Source organism: Copadichromis virginalis, linkage group LG1 (genome assembly GCF_057382275.1).
Source record: "Copadichromis virginalis isolate Kocher_CV1m ecotype Utaka linkage group LG1, C_Virginalis_male_GT1.1, whole genome shotgun sequence".
NCBI lineage: Eukaryota > Metazoa > Chordata > Actinopteri > Cichliformes > Cichlidae > Copadichromis > Copadichromis virginalis.
The window spans coordinates 23345762-23362311 of NC_140618.1; the positions used below are offsets into that span (position 1 = coordinate 23345762).

Below are 16550 nucleotides of genomic sequence, written 5' to 3' on the forward strand. Positions count from 1 at the left end.
GTAGGCAAAATTCATTAAGAAAAATCTAGTTAGTTTTCCCTGTAACCATTTTAGCACCATTATCTGACAGAACAAAACATTCATCAAAATCCCTCTAAAAGAAAAGATTATCACACAATGGTCATCAACATCTGCTTAAAATTTCTTCGCATTATATTGAATATGCATGCTCTCTCCTTTGCATATGTTGTTTTTTGTGTGTGTGTGTGTGTGTGTGTGTGTGTGTTTCAGAGGTGTGTGTAGATAAACCTGATCTTTGCCTCTTTGTTGGCCTTTTAACCCTTTAGAGCCGATCGGAGCGGGAACGCTCTGTTATGCGTAACTATTTTTAAATCCCAGTAGCACTGCAACCACATAAGCTAGCGCAAAAAATTTTTTTGCATATGAAACCGGAGGAGTTGTACTTACATCTGATGCCATCAGCTTGTCCTAGGTCACGGTTTCCTTCCACATAAAGCTTTGCAAAAACTGCATAAAAAGCGCTTGCAGGAACAAAAACATAATATTCCAGAAACACGCTTTACCGATCTGATCAGCTGTTCAAAACACTTCCTACGTTGGAATAGACGTCAGCGCGAACTTTTGCATTTCCGCCATTACCTGCCCGAAACCGGAAGTGACGTCATTTTCGCGGAAATGTAGTCTTTTTTGCGATCAGGGCCTCAGGGCCTATACTGCTCTTTTTAAAAGTTATCTTTGACTTTATGACTTTCTGTGTCGTTTCTGGGATTCTTAGGACTCATATTGCACTGCTGGAAATAGTTTATTTTGATGCATATGCTGCTTTTTTGCAAATTTGCAGTATAATCTTTATTTTCATTTTTCCTGCAGTGTATAAAAATTGGTGTATTTCAAAAATAAAACTATGAAGACACTCAAAATAAATTTCCTGTGGTGGGAAACTATTTTGTGCAACTTTTTTGTATTTACAGTTTTGAGGGATAAGCCTCTTAAATTTCTCTAACTACAAATATATGTTAAAAAAGCAAAAACGATTTTCAATTTTTTTGTAGTTTATTGCACTTTTTTGCAATTTATGTAATTACTATGCACTTAATGAATACATATTATTAAAATCTGGGCTATAATGGTTGTATTGATGTATAGCAACTTGAAATGCTCCCAAAAATGGCTCCACAGCATGTAAAAATATAATATAAGCTCTGGCGGACTTGGTTCTATGGTAGGTCTTAAAGGGTTAATTGAACAGCGAGCCTGCCAAGAAATACCAGCTGCTATCGTGTTGCAGGGATCAACACCTCAGTCCACAGTAGAGCTCCCATTATAATGCCATTGGACATTCCCATCATATATGCCCTACCTAGCAGTGAGCTGACGTGAAACTGTTGTAACCTTTAAAAGGAGCGCGGTGTGAGATATCTCACCCAGATAACAATTTCCCTGGGACAACTTTAATAACCCTCTTGTACATTATTTCATCTGATATACAGTAATAACCCGAAGCTCCTGCATATGGTCCTCATATCCTCATATCTTGCCACTTTATTTTCTACTATAAATCTAATTAACTATTCCTCTTGTGTCTGTAGCTAAGATACAACACACAGAGGAGACCCTCATGCTCAAAATCATTATCACATTATCCACGCGTACAGTCGCTGGAGCTTTTATTTTTTTTAATCATATTATCCTCACAAGCTATCAACTAAACCTGGCGTCTCATAAAGCAGAAGGCCTGCTGTTATCTGCACTCTGAGCCTGTGTTTTCTGAACATGTAGAGAAAGAGCTGGAAGTCTACCAGAGCATCGCAGACCTCACAGTGAAGGCAAAAGATCAGGCGGTTTTCAAGTGCGAGGTGTCAGATGAGAACGTGAGGGGAACCTGGTACAAGAATGGCGTCGAAGTCAAGCCTGATGCCAGAGTGAACATCACGCATATTGGCAGGTGAGGACATGTTTGCACGTGGTAATGCGTGTTCGGTATGCTGCCTGCACTCCATGACGCCACAAGCTAAAGTTTTTGACCCCGTAGGATCCACAAACTGACCATTGATGACGTCAAACCGGAGGATGAGGGGGACTACACATTTGTGCCAGATGGCTATGCTTTCAACCTCTCTGCTAAACTAAATTTCTTGGGTAAAATGTGTGCTTTTATATTCTTACACTTTAAAATTAGAGTCTCTTTAGAGACTCACATGTTCAAATTTTACTTAAATAACTTATTTAATTGTTTTTTTCTTGATTTCCAAGAGGTGAAGATTGATTATGTGCCACGCCAAGGTACACAGCCACCAACTTACGCAGATTGTACCAGTCATAATACAAAATATTTTTCCATTTTAACCATTTACATTACGTTCACAGATCCTCCTAAGATCCACTTAGACTGTATGGGTCGCACCGCCGAGTCAACCATTGTGGTGGTGGCTGGCAACAAACTACGTCTGGACGTCCCCATCACTGGAGACCCAGCTCCAACAGTGATCTGGACCAAAGGAGAAAAGGTAAGACAAATGGAAGGCTTGTGCTATTAATCATTAATTAAGACATGTGCCACCAGTCCAGAGTTATATAGGTAAGATTTGAAATCTGGAAAAAAAAACCCCACTTCATTCATTACCAAAGACACACTGATCAATTACAACATTAAATCACCTACGTGACAGCGTACAGGTCACTGTTGTGCCACCAAAACTGTTCTGACCCAGGTGAGACCTCCGAGGTTGGATAGCGGAGCCTACAAGCTCAATTTGATTGAGATACAGGGATCTCAGAAGCCAGGAAAAAAGATCTTTTTGTTTGGTTTTGCTGGGTGAGGTGGCTGGCTGCCATCGGGGAGTGCTATCATCATGGGGGTGCATGTCCTTAAATAATGTAACTGCAGTGCAATGAGAAGATGAATGTTGTTCATTTTACCTGTCTGCAGTTTCAGTGTTGTAGCTGATTAGTTTATATTTGTAGCTGATTATTTTATATTTGAAAGACATACTAATACTGCATTTTAAAAATGAATGCAACAATATGTTACATGCTTCCAATATTAAACAAGCCAAGGAAGTATATTTTCATCAAATTGCTTTTGATAATCTAAAGTGGAACAGGCTAGTTCTTCCATATTCCATATTCCATTCCTCCCTGCTTTGGCTTGTAAACTTTGATGCTTTCACCGAGCTGAGTAAGCACAGTGCTGCTAATGGCTTCCAACAGTGATGCTAGCTGTAGTTTGCAAGTCTTTGATTTGAGGGGACCCTCTCTGTCCTCTTTGGCTTTTAAGGCTTTGCTCTGCTCAAATGTAGGCTAGTTCTGTAAAACCCGGTGGAGATGACAAAGGAGGGCATACAACCCCTTGGACCACGAAGGATGGGGAAGTAAGTGTACTTTTCATTATATGCTTATTTTTTGTTTTTGTTTTTTTCACTCACGCCAGCACTGCCAGCGCATGCCTCAGTTTCTACGCATGTGCACTTGCTGACCTTTACAAGCTTTTGTGACACATAAACAGTAACGTCACATGTCATGCATTTAGATTTGCAAATGTATTGTAGAAATGTGCTGTAAACCTGCTGTCTTACAGCTTGAGCTTTGAAAAGACTTTAACAAGAAAACCTCAAAGAGCAGAAGTAACAATTGTAAACTAATACATGGATTTTCTTAAAAACACTTTCTCCAGTGAATACCATGGTTTTTTCCTTCCTCTGTGTCAGTTTTAAACACTAAGAACAGGATAAAACTGCATGCAGAGTTCATCCATGTCACTAAGGTAAGAGCATGTTATGACTCTTCCCTAAGACAGACAGAGGGCACAGGAGGCTGAGCAGCAAGTACAATGTGTACAGTATGGAAAAGGTATAAACCATATGAGCATGAAAACGACATTTGGAAGCTCTCTTGCCACAAGGGGTCACGACAGCAGGTAGTTCCACACGTCTGATTTGGCAGAGTTTTTTGCCTGATGTGACTCCAATGGGGATATTTGTATCTAGTTGAAAATGAGCTAGCAACCTTTTGTTTGGCAAGCAAATGTGTTAACTGCTACACAACTGGAGATAAAATATGCAACTAAATACTAGATTCCAACACTAAATGTAGTAATTGAGAAATATTGTCAAGGTATAATATTAAGTTTGTCATAAAGGAAGCAAGAGCAGCATCACCTCAATCCGGTATTGGTCAAGAAAAAAATTCAAATGGTTAATACTATCAGTCAGACCAGTATGTTATATTAGCATTTTAAAGTTCACCTACTCTGAGACTTAATCTGAAGGTTTTTTACTTTCTATTTTAAAAAAATAAGAGGAATTAATTAGCTCATGAAATTAGATTTCAAATTAGATCTTCAAGTTGTAAAGCAGCAAATTGACATGCTAAATTGTATATTCATGGAAATAATAATGAAAGCATTCAGTGTCTGCATTTATAAAAGCTGATAAATGACTTCAACAAAGTCAAGAAGAAAGGGGAGAAACACCCTTCAAATACGTTATGAGAGTTGAATTTGCATGGTTTGTCCACCACAGGGCACTCTGCAATTTCCTTGTCAGCGACACATGTTTGCAACACTACAAACAACCAGCAGATGTGAGCAGAGTGAGGCAAAGTGTAAAAAAATAATAATTTTAACAAATATTAACTACACAAATGGCAGTGTAAAATATTAGCTGATACACTTGGATTTTTTTTTTTTAAATCAGCAAATATTGTTATTTGTATTCGTCTTAAAAGTCATAATTGATCCGGCTACAACTATCATTTTTAAGAAAGTGCAGCACAAATTCCCCAAAAAAACTTTGCTCAATATAATCGAGTAACTTTCATGGTTGTCCTCATGTAGGTCGTCACAGAGGGAGATGGTAGGGTCCATGTGGAAACCACCAAGGGCCACTGCGTCTTCACTATTGAGTGTGCTGAAAGGCAGGATGAGGGAATCTACTCTGTTGTGGTTCGAAACCCTGCTGGGGAAGATACAGCAGATATCCACGTGAAAGTTGTCGGTAAGACATCTTTTATCATTATTCTCCCTACCAAAGCCCCAGCAATACCAATTAACACACACCAACAGCCATCAAAGTTGTAAATTTATGAAATTTATCTATGAATGTCAAACTTTCTTCTGACAAAAAGAAGAGTAATGTTTCTCCTCCAGATGTTCCTGATCCTCCCATGGCTCCCACAATCCTCAGTGTGGGTGAAGATTCCTGTGTCGTTCAATGGGAACCCCCTCTGTTGGACGGTGGCCAGCCAATAATTGGTAAAAATAACTTCTAATGGGCTTTATTTCATAATAATATGAGCCATTTTCTTTTTGCATCTTCCTTTATTTTTCCTTGGAGACACCAAGCCAATGGCAACACACATTTGAATTTGCAGGGTATGTGCTGGAGAGAAAGAAGCTGAAGAGCTACAGGTGGATGAGACTCAACTTTGACCCCTACCCTGAAACCACCTATGAAGCCAAGCGTATGATAGAAGGTGTGCCGTATGAGATGCGAGTCTATGCTGTGAACAGCATTGGTATGTCTCGTCACAGTCCAGCCTCTCAGCCATTTGTGCCAATCGGTGAGTCTGTGAATTTATCTTTAGATTAAATAAACAGAAATAATTGCAACACTGAAATGGATAAGTGGATGTTCCATTTTCATTCAGGTCACTTTCATGAAAAGGTTGATTGATGAGTTGTCTTGGTTGTAAAGACAGATTGTGATAACATTGGCATGTTTGACTTGAATAAGTTGGGTCATGCAAGTTCCAGTGACTTAGTCAGTCTAACGTTTCACTCAGGTCATAGGGCTAGGGTGACTTGTAATGTGGTCATGAGTTCCGGGTCTGTGAACTGCGCATGTAACAAATTAAAAAACAAAAACGTGATGATGCAAAGATCATCTCTGAGTTAACTCAGGAGTACAGAGCATGTCTGTTGGCTATAAGGAAGAAGTGGCATTTCTGTGGTATAACGCAAACATGAGTAAATAGTCACTGAGACACCGAACACATGTCAGGCTCCTATGATATTGATTTAGAATGGACTTTTAATTAAAACAATTGATAGTCTATGACTAATTCATCAATAGTCTACTGGGCTGCAGGCACACCAGTTCAGCTCCTGGGCTCCTCTTCTCCAAATCTATGCGGCTGTACTAGATGCAGTATGCAGTTTAGCATTGTTTTACTGAAATATATGACATAATCTGGATGGGAGCATGTGTAGCTCTAAAATCTGTATATACAGACTTTAGAGGCATTGATGGTGCCTTGCCACATATGCAAGTGCCCAGTTCCACAGCCAAACAAGGTTTGGAGTTAGATGCACTCTTTATGACTGTCACTTTTCATTCAGCAGCTCAGGTTTTAGTTGTCTTTTATTGTGGCACTAATTTATCTAAACTGCAGTCTTATCCTACACTTGTTGATTTAAGAGGGAGCATCAGTGTATCCAGATGGTCAGTCACTCCTAAGACAGCTGATTGGGAAACTATCCATGGCATCCCTCTCTATAAATAATGGCCTGGAAGCCCTTGACTCTGCTGGGACCAGCTGCTTAACACACAGGGGGGTCACTGCTTCTGTGGAGGCTGCTGCAGAACAAGCATCGTTATTACAACAAAGACAGCAGGACGAGAAGAGAAGACTGTCAATGAGAGAAAGAAAAAGACCACGTTGAAGAAGCAGATACAACCACCAGTTTAAATTAACAGCAGGACGTCTATGCACCGAGGAAAAATATGACAAAGGCTAAGCTCTCAAAGACGGCTGAGAAGAAGCCAGTGGAAGATAAGAAGTCTTTGGAACGTGTGGAAGAAATGGCAGCTGGGGCTCCAGAGAATGCACAAGCAAACTGTGAACACAGTAAAGCTGAGACAGAGGCACCTCCACCTCCTGATGCAGAACAGGAACCTGGAGCCAGTAGTGCAGAGGCAGCACCCAGTGGAGAAGAGGGAGCACCAGCTGAGGATGAAACACCAGCAAAAGGTGTCACTCTGACAGAAAGTGGTTCTCCTGCAGAGGAAGCTGCAGCCCCAGCAGTGCAGACCCCCGTGGAGCCTGCTGCTGCCGCTGAGCCAGACCCACAGCCTGTTTGCAGTAGGCATTGTTTGATTTAGGATTTTAGGATGTGATTTTTATTTGATTTTATTTTTTGCTGGATTATCATGCAGGTTTTAGAAAAAGGTTCAATCCACACTAGCAAAATTATTATGGTCATAGCTGACTGTATATTTAGGTCATGCTGGCAGTGAATTTTGATTAAGTAAATATTTGTCAGTGCACTGACTGCTCAGCAAATCATTCCCTAACATGTTTACTGGCTGTGCAACACACACAGAAATAGTCACACAATATTTAAAACTTTACACATTTGGTTTCTACATGTTTAAGGGCAAGATGGAGTAGCTATTCAGTTTGTTCATAGTTCCGCATATGCTTTCAGTTTGTCCTCAGAGTGATAACAATAGGGCTAAACTAGCCACTAAATCAGTTCCTCCTCTGTTTCACACAAATTCTAATTAACCCATTGAAGCTGTTCTTCTAACTGTCCTCCTAAAAGAAAAGATTTAATCCAAAGATGTAAGGCCGAAAATCGACCATCTTGGTCTCTATGGATGAGAGACTCCCAGGCAAAAGAGCTGTATAGCGCTCCAGAGCCACAGGTCTGAAATCACGTGTCACACAAAGTATCACAGCCACTTGGACTTTAGCCTGGCAAGTCAAGGTCAGTCATATTCACAGACTCATATTTCACTGGATGGAAAATGATGCCTAAATCTGGCTTATGGGCTAAACGGCCATTTGATAACTAATAACATTTAATATTTAATTAATATGTCTTTGTTGTTCAAGTTAGGACAGGATTAGGCAACCTGACGCTGATTTTCATTATTGGAGATGAAGATTGTGCTAAACCCTGTGGACTATATAAGACCAATAGCTCATCTTCACATACCTCCCACTACAGCTGCCTGAGTATGATCTGTGTATGCTAACAAGAACTTACACAAGTGCATACTGAATTTAACTTGACGGTCTACCACTGCTTCTTAAACACAGAAATGTAATAAATGCTGTCGATTATTATCTTATTGGATGTAGTCAAGCTTATACTAGCAAGCTATATATACAATTATAGAGTGTAGAGGAACACTGCAGGAAAGAAAGATGCAAATTAGCCCAGATATCTATACAGAATTCATCAAAACTGCAGCACAGGAAATTCTGGATGGTCTGTTAGTCATGCAAGGCAAACAGCATCATTGTCATAATTCAATTAAAATGCTCTAGAACCTGCTTTTTAACTAAGTGTAGATCTTTGCCTTAAAAATAAATTAATTTAAATACAAGATGAGGAAAAATAGTGATTTTCTTTTCTCAGTCATTGCTTACCTGGCATGTTCTCCTTAAATTCTCTTTACATTAGAGTTTTAAATATTTTTATTCAGCCATAAACTGACACACAAAATAGGACCCAGTGAGATCCACTAAGATAGATTATGGTGATTTCTGATGCAAAAGGTATCTGGGGTCATGGAGATTTTACATTTTAAATGTACAGTCGAGAGCATTTAATAACATTCACACTATGTGGAGCCTATATTAAAAATCTCACATTATACTGCATTTAGCAACACAACATTCATCTTCACTCAAATATTAACATCATCTCTAAAAAATATCTACAAAAGGCCTTTTTATCATCGATGTGATCAATTGTAAGAGGATAAAAAGTTAAAAAGATTGTGCATTAATATATAACATATATGATCCCTAAATTCTAAAGCTCTCTGTCACTGTCCTGACACTGATGACAGACTGATTGTGGAAGGAATTATTTTAAATAAAATGAATGACAAACTAGCATCTACCTGGGGTTTCAAGAAAGACATAATGTGCAGCAAAAGTGGAGGAAATGGAGAGAAGACCTGTTCCTCATAACTAACCTGAGGTTTGAGTTAGCCCTCTGGCTTTGAGCTTTTCCTCATTACAGGGTTCACAAATTTTACTAGGCCTCCTTTTTTGGAACAGGACTCTAAAGTGTAATGAAATGCAATTTATTAGGTAGACTTTAAGAAGGGAGTTTTTTTTTTTCTTACTGTCTATGACTTGGAGCTTGCTGACTTGACCTGGTGTGGAACAAAAGAAAAGGAAAGCTGCAGTGTAATGTGATGATGGCTCTGAAGAAGGGTTAAATAATCTTGTACTGATTATTGTCATCCACTTGTCGAGTAATTAATTAAAGTAATGTATTGCTTTAAAGCTCTAGCTGACTCAAAGGGACATTTATGTGCTCTCTGCCTCTTCCTCAGCTCCTACAAGCGAGCCCCTTGGACTGTGCGTCGACGACGTCAGTGACACTTCTATCACGTTGAAGTGGCGGCGGCCTGAGAGAATTGGCTCAGCTGACCTTGAGGGCTATGGGATTGAGTACTGCAAGGAGGGTAGTACGTACCGGAGCAAGTTGCATTTATGCTAATTTCCACATCATAACTCTGTGATTTGAGTTTATTTGAATTTTTTGTGGTTTCTGGCAACAGCTGATGAATGGATACCAGCAATGGAGGGTCTGACAGAGAGGACGTCGACGGTGATCAAAGGCCTCACCACCGGAGACAAGCTGCAGTTCCGTGTGCGAGCCTACAACATGGCGGGACCAAGTGCTCCCGCCACTCTGGCTCAGCCCGTCACCATCAGAGAGATTATGCGTGAGTAATTATAGATTACACGCTTCATTATTCGCTTGCATCCTTTAGTTCCCTACGTGGACGTGATACACAATACTCAGCCATTTTTTCATACTCTTATTTTGTGTTTTATTTTCACAGAACGCCCTAAAATTTGGCTTCCAAGAAATCTCCGTCAGACTCTTATCAAGAAAGTTGGAGACACCATGAACATCGTGATTCCATTTCAGGTGGCTTCATGAACACATGAAACACAACAAGGGATGTTACCTATGTTTGATATCAAAGTAAAACATGACTGATGTCTTTATCATTATTGGTCATATCTGGTGGTCATATCAGTGTGACTGGATGGATAAAAAGGTAGGATTATTTCACCTTTCCCAGCACGGACATAAAAAAATGTAAACCTTGATCTAAAGACGGCGCCAGGTCAAAAGTCACTTTCATGTTAACATGTAGGCTGTCAGTAATTAGGAATGAGGCCACTTAAGAATCTGCTCTTTGGAATCTGGAAACTTCACCTGTAAGGTCAGATAATTGCTTGTAAAACTTGTTTGGGGGAAAATTCATAGTAGTTTCCTCAAAAGTATTTAAGATTTTTTAACTCTGGATCAAAGCAGTGTAGTGATGCCACTTTGAGGTCAACCACTTTTAAAATGAGGTGCCTTTGATATTGACCATAGACTGGTCCAGGTCCAGGTCTGAAAAGGGAAGCCACAGTAGAAATGTTTTGAACCCACACTCTAATGGACCAGCAGGGGGTGAGTCCTGAGTTTGTAAAAAGAAGACAGGTTGTACTGAAGTCTATAGAGAACTGCTCCTCATCTCCCTCACTCTATCACCTCAGCCCTGATTGTGTTCAAAGAAGGAGTTTGCAGTTTTGTTTTGACAAGCTGACCAACTGTGGCAACGCTGAGCAATGTTCTGTTTATGAGCTGCTGTTTGAACTTGTAAGTGTGACAGGAGAGAGCTGAAAGGTTGCTTTTCTTGTCTCTTATTTGCAGACAAACACAGAAGCAATCTGAGTTACAGCCATTCCTTTCTCTTTTCTTGTGATGCAGGGGAAACCCAGGCCAAAAGTCACATGGAGCAAAGATGGGGAGCCCCTAGATCCCACAATAGCTAGTGTTAGGAACAGTGAAGTTGACACGATATTCTTCATCCGCAAAACAGAGAGAAAACATTCTGGGAAGTATGAGCTCCAGGTGCAGATTGAAAACGTGGAGGACAAAGCAGCAGTAACACTGCAGGTCGTTGGTAAGCAGAACTGAACAAATGGAGAGCTACGTTTGACTTCTAATCGGAGTATAAAAAATCACTGCATTAAAACAGCACCACAGATGTTTTGTCAGTGGGCACTGAATGAGAGCTCCTATTTTTTTTTCCTTCTACAGACCTCCCAGGCCCTCCTGAGGCTCTAAAGATTGTTGATACCTGGGGTTTTAATGTGGCGCTTGAGTGGAAGCCTCCAAAGGACAACGGAAACTGTGAAATAACCGGTTACACCATTCAGAAAGCCGACAAAAAGACTATGGTGAGACTGCGCTAGAAAGCTTTTTGGAGTCCAGCTGGATCCAAACACTAGTTCTCGCTTTTGCTTTTAGCATGTTTTTCCATGCTTTTCCACCCAATAATGAGCAGCTCAATTCAATAAAAGCAGAGATTAATTTAATGTTTTAATTTACCTAATACTTTCCTGTCCCTTTTTCCACGTTTCAGTACCAAAAGTTACATAGAGCAGACGTTCAGGTTAGGAAAATCCTGGTGGACAGAATCTATTGGAAGCACTTTTGCTCCACTTTCTTGTGGTACCATGCCTGTTCCAACTTTATGGTACCTGTGCCAGTAATAGAAATTTGTGCAATATGTTCCACATGGGGAACCTTTGGTAATTTTTGTTGCTAGTGCGTTTCTCCAGTGGTCAGGTTAGGTAGAAGAGATAATAACACTCAAATCTAAATTTCTTTCTCCCTGGCCCAACCGTCTGTGGTCCTGGATGAGGTCAGATTAATATTTTAGTCTCCCTCCTGGAACATATCCTCTAATTACAGCAGCTTATGCTGAACATGCAGTTTCTGCTGGCACACGGGAGAAGTTTGGTTTCTGGAATTTGTATTTGGAAACATCTGCATAGTTTGGTTACATTTAGGTAACAAAACTATTTTTTAAGTTAACAAAGTCTAAATATAAGTCAGCAGTTAACAAAGATTTATTAAATCAATGAGGCTTGGGACTCTCAAGCAAGCCCTACTTATCCACCACAGCCTGCTCCCAGCACCAACTTAGTCAGTCAGTATATTACAGTTGTGGTCAGTTTACATACAGTTTTTAAGTTTACATAAACTCATCATGGGCATAAATGGTAACGGTAAATGTCCTGTATTTGTATAGTGCTTTACTAGTCCCTAAGGACCCCAAAGCGCTTTACACAACCAGTCATCCACCCATTCACACACTGGTGATGGCAAGCTACATTGTAGCCACAGCCACCCTGGGGCGCACTGACAGAGGCGAGTAATATTATAGTAATTTGTTTTTTAAATAATTTCTTTCAGCTGTTAACCTATGGTATTTGGTTAATTGTCCCTTATCAAGTTGCACCTTGACCAGATACTTCTGGTGGCCATCAACAAGCCTCTGGCATCACACAGACCCAATTTCTAAGGAGGCCTACACATTTTCAGTAGGGTTTAGGTTGGGAGGTTCGCGAAAGAAGCTAAACGTTTTATCCACTGCAAAGCAGGTTTTGATGTGTGTTTGGGATCATTGTCTTTTTGGAACATCCGTCTGTGTCCAAGTTTGATTATTCCGTCCACTTTGTGCAATGCAGCAGTACCACTGGTAGAAAAGCAGCCCCAAAGTATGATGTTACCACTTTGACCATGCTTAAGAGTTGGTACGTTTTACTCCTCCAAACATACCTCTTGTCATTTTGGCTAAACATCTTAATTTTTGTCTCATCAAAGCACAAAACTTTTCTCTAGAAGTCATTTGGCCTGTTCGGGTGTGCAGCTGCAAACTTCAGTCCACCTTGAAAATGCTGATTTTGGAGCAAAGGCTTCTGCTGTGGTCAATAACCTCTCAGTCTGTGGCGATTTAAACCTTATTGTGAACGGTAATACTGGTGTTCCAACAGTTTCCAGTTAGTGGCAGCTTTGAGCCTTGGTGGTTCTCATCTGATGTTTAAATTTCTTTCTGACCTTAGCAAAATGGTAGCAGATCTAAATAACTTGTAGTTACGTACAATTGTGTAAACTCCTTATCTTGAAATCTGCAGTTGTTTAGAAACGTCTCCAAGAGACCTTCCCAATTCTACAATTCTCCTTCCTAGATCCTATTGTTAGTATTGGTTACTCCAGTGAGTGCTTGTTAAGATATAAGGCAGAACCTTTCAAAACCACTTATTAAAAAATTAAAGTGACTTTAATGGCGAACCCGTTGTGTATATTTGAGCCTTTTTGCCAACGTTTGATCCTGTGTGGATTATCGAAAACTGCAAATAAATTTGATCTTGAACACCCAATTCTTGTTTTTTAAAGTCAAATTCAGACTCTTCCCAGTAACTTTCCTCTGTGGGTCACTAGTGATGTAATATCTGGCCTCCTGGCAAGAGCTCCAACTGCCACCATCCTCCACCTCGAGCCGCCAGGAACAGTGTCAGCCAGGAATGTCCTAATCTTATCCTTGTAGCTTTGAGCTGGTCCAGATTGTCTGCACAGTGACGCAGGACCATTGTTCCCCTGCCAGCACAGCAAGTGCTCATGTTTCACTCCAGCCATTATTATTAGATCAAATTAAGTTTGCTTGCAACATAGTGAGGTAGGAGTGTTTATTATCATGTTACCAAAAACAGTGTACCTGTTATGTGGCATAGATAAAAGCACTTAGGGCAGGTGTCCTTTAAATAAACCCTTGTCTCAGTGAACAAACAATATATCCTGTGTAACTTTATGTGGGCTGTGCCTTAATGTAAAGATTAAATGTCATAAAATGAAATATTATCATAGCCATCCAGAGTAGCTTCAGGTGTCTTTAAGCTGAAAACTTAAATAATTATGAATGACACCCTTCTGGACTCTAAATAAAACCAATTTATAAAAGTATGATGATTCATTCTTTTTCCTCACTCATTCAGTTACATTTGTCTTTAAAGTGGTACTTAAACACTCAATCTGTTTTTTCGTGTGTTTTTTGAAATTAATGTGAAGGAATGGTATACAGTCCATGATCAGTACCGCCGAACCCATTGTGTTGTGTCCGACCTCATCATGGGGAATGAGTACGTGTTCCGAGTCTTTTCCATAAACCTTGTGGGCCTCAGCCCAGAGCCGTACTGCACAAAAGACAGTGTTTACATTCAGAAAACAGGTGAGCAAATATAGCCAGTGTGATGCACTTGTGGTTATGATTATATGCTCTTTGGAACTGAAAGGAAATTATCCAATTGTCATCTCAGGTATCATATACAAGCCACCCAACTACAAGGATCATGACTTTACAGAGGCTCCCAAGTTTACACGCCCTTTGGTGGACCGTTCTGTCATAGCAGGATACAACGCCACCCTAAGCTGCGCCGTGCGAGGAATACCAAAGGTCTGTAGGGTATGAATTAGATGTTTCAAAGATATTCACTTTTACTAGAATTAAACCTTGTTAAACATTTTCCTCTGCTTATATACAGTGCTTAACAATTTTTTAGACCATAAGTGTGTGTGTGTGTGTGTGTGTGTGTGTGTGTGTGTGTGTGTGTGTGTGTGTGTGTAGATAGATAGATAGATAGATAGATATAGATAGAAAGAATAACTCTATCAGAAAAACTTCAGGAATGCAAATAAATAAGCAAATAAATAAGCACTTTACAAATCCTAAACTAGTACAGAGAAAACCCCACCATCAGATGACCCCCTATGAGCAAGACTCCAGCACGCTGAATGAACAGATCAGCAAAGCTGGCTCTGTGATTGGCTACAAACTGGAAACTTTTGAAGCTGTGGTGGAGAGGAAGTCACTGAACAAACTGTAATCATTATAATCTTGACCACCCTGAAATCTTTATTATTATTATTAGTAGTAGTAGTAGTATTAATTGTATTATTATTATGTTATTCAATCAACATTTAAACTGCTTTCCAAAATCTTTTCCCAAAAATATATACTTACATAATTCTACTTTTCCTCCCTTATTAGCCCAAAGTAACATGGTACAAAAACAAAATGGACATCTCAAATGAAGCCAAGTACAGGATGATCAGTAAGCAAGGTGTCCTGACGCTGGAGATCCGTAAGCCCTGTCCATTTGATGGGGGGGTGTATACGTGCAAAGCAGTCAACGACAGCGGTGAAGACACAGTGGAGTGTAAACTGGAGGTTCGCCGTAAGTAGTTCATGAAATGCATGTGTCCTCTTTTGCATGCCCCACTTAGACTGCACTTTTTCTCCAGCATCCTCCTTTAACACCCCCTTCCACCTCCCTTGTTTGTTCTTAAAGAAAAACATTCACGCACACATGAACTCATCAAATAATTAAAGAAAAATATATAAATATATTTTAGTGTTAATAGCAGAATACAAAAAAAAAAAACCATCCACATTTGATGTGAAATGGTTTCTTGGAAAATATTAACTGACCACACACCCCAGAAAATCTTCGACACAACAGTCTTGTATTTATGTATTTATTCCATGAGTAAAATTGGACATTCATTAACAAAGAAAGATAAAGAAACCCATTCAGTTTGATATTTCCCCACATCCTGAATTGGCTCTCAGGCTGCACACTTACTAAGAGATAAACAAGTTTCTGCTGAAGTCCTTTGAGTCCAACTAACAATTCATTTAAATTATGAATTAAACCAGCCGAGCCTTTTCTGTTTTTTCTGTTAAATACTAACATTTTATGAAGTTCTTTCTGAGATAATGTCTTGGGGATTATTGGGAAATTATAGAGCTCTAAATTGTGCTGCAGAAAAATAATCCTGTTAAAAACTGATTTGCAATTTCTGTCATAACTGCAAACATAAAAATAAAATCACATTTGCACAGAGTAAAAGTTGGCATTTTTAATTGTCATAATTTACCCTGTCAAGCTCCAAAATAATCTGTAATATGATGATAATATGATAAGTTCTTAGGAGGGATTTGACAGAGAATTATGGACTTTATTACAGTCTCCACATTTATGAGGTTTTAAATGTCCACTGAGAATGTTTAAACAGTTCAGCTGTATTCATTTATTTTTAATTCAACAATAATTATTAATTGAATCTACAGACAATCATCGCCAAGCTGTGCAACTCTCCTCAGTTATGTGGAGGTGTGACTTTCAGTGAACTTTCAGCATTTTTTAAAAACCAATAAAACAGTAAAAACACACTACAGACATTAATGTTACCTACTCAGCACCTAACAGATTAAGTACTTTTTTGTTTTGTTTTTACTGAATAAAAATCCCCCCTGCCTTGCAGCTCAAATTACTAGAGAAGATAAGAAGGAGCCCAAGAAGGAAAAAATTCAAGAAGCCAACTGAAGAGAAGATGGCATCTCAGAGTTCAGCTCCACATCCTTTTTATGTTTATGTGCTGCTTTCCTCTCCTGCAGTCATCTCACATCATGTTATCCTCACTGTTATATTAGTGTCATGTAAACCACTGGATGACAGAAGTGAATGGGGCTCACTGAATTTGCTGTTCCTTTATTTTCATTTTGCTATAAGTATTTATTATTAATTATCCCAAACAATGATCTTTATTTCAGTCCAGTTCTTGGTATTGATAACAGAGATAACAGTGTTTAGTAAATAGTATCAATATTTAGGAAACTACTGTCTGATTTGCTGCTTGTCTGGGCTGATTTGTGTGCATAAAAATTACTTGAAAACAGAATTACTAAGTGATTTTTTTTCAGTCATGTAGTGTA

At 39.4% G+C, this 16550-nt stretch overlaps 1 protein-coding gene across 1 annotated transcript in view; it reads left to right on the forward strand.

Moving 5' to 3' along the window:
- mybpc3 (myosin binding protein C3) overlaps nucleotides 1-16516 on the forward strand; it is a 34093-nt gene extending 17577 nt beyond the window's left edge. Inside the window, exons 15-31 of the mRNA XM_085455362.1 lie at nucleotides 1741-1906; nucleotides 1994-2100; nucleotides 2215-2244; nucleotides 2329-2468; nucleotides 3261-3332; nucleotides 4796-4955; nucleotides 5108-5212; nucleotides 5332-5520; nucleotides 9258-9392; nucleotides 9486-9653; nucleotides 9774-9862; nucleotides 10697-10892; nucleotides 11030-11169; nucleotides 13844-14003; nucleotides 14092-14228; nucleotides 14823-15009; nucleotides 16100-16516. Coding sequence (XP_085311488.1) covers nucleotides 1741-1906; nucleotides 1994-2100; nucleotides 2215-2244; nucleotides 2329-2468; nucleotides 3261-3332; nucleotides 4796-4955; nucleotides 5108-5212; nucleotides 5332-5520; nucleotides 9258-9392; nucleotides 9486-9653; nucleotides 9774-9862; nucleotides 10697-10892; nucleotides 11030-11169; nucleotides 13844-14003; nucleotides 14092-14228; nucleotides 14823-15009; nucleotides 16100-16161 — 2243 coding nt within the window. The 3' untranslated portion in view covers nucleotides 16162-16516. The remainder of the gene's footprint in view (nucleotides 1-1740; nucleotides 1907-1993; nucleotides 2101-2214; nucleotides 2245-2328; nucleotides 2469-3260; nucleotides 3333-4795; nucleotides 4956-5107; nucleotides 5213-5331; nucleotides 5521-9257; nucleotides 9393-9485; nucleotides 9654-9773; nucleotides 9863-10696; nucleotides 10893-11029; nucleotides 11170-13843; nucleotides 14004-14091; nucleotides 14229-14822; nucleotides 15010-16099) is intronic.
- The last annotated feature ends 34 nt before the right edge of the window (nucleotides 16517-16550 follow it).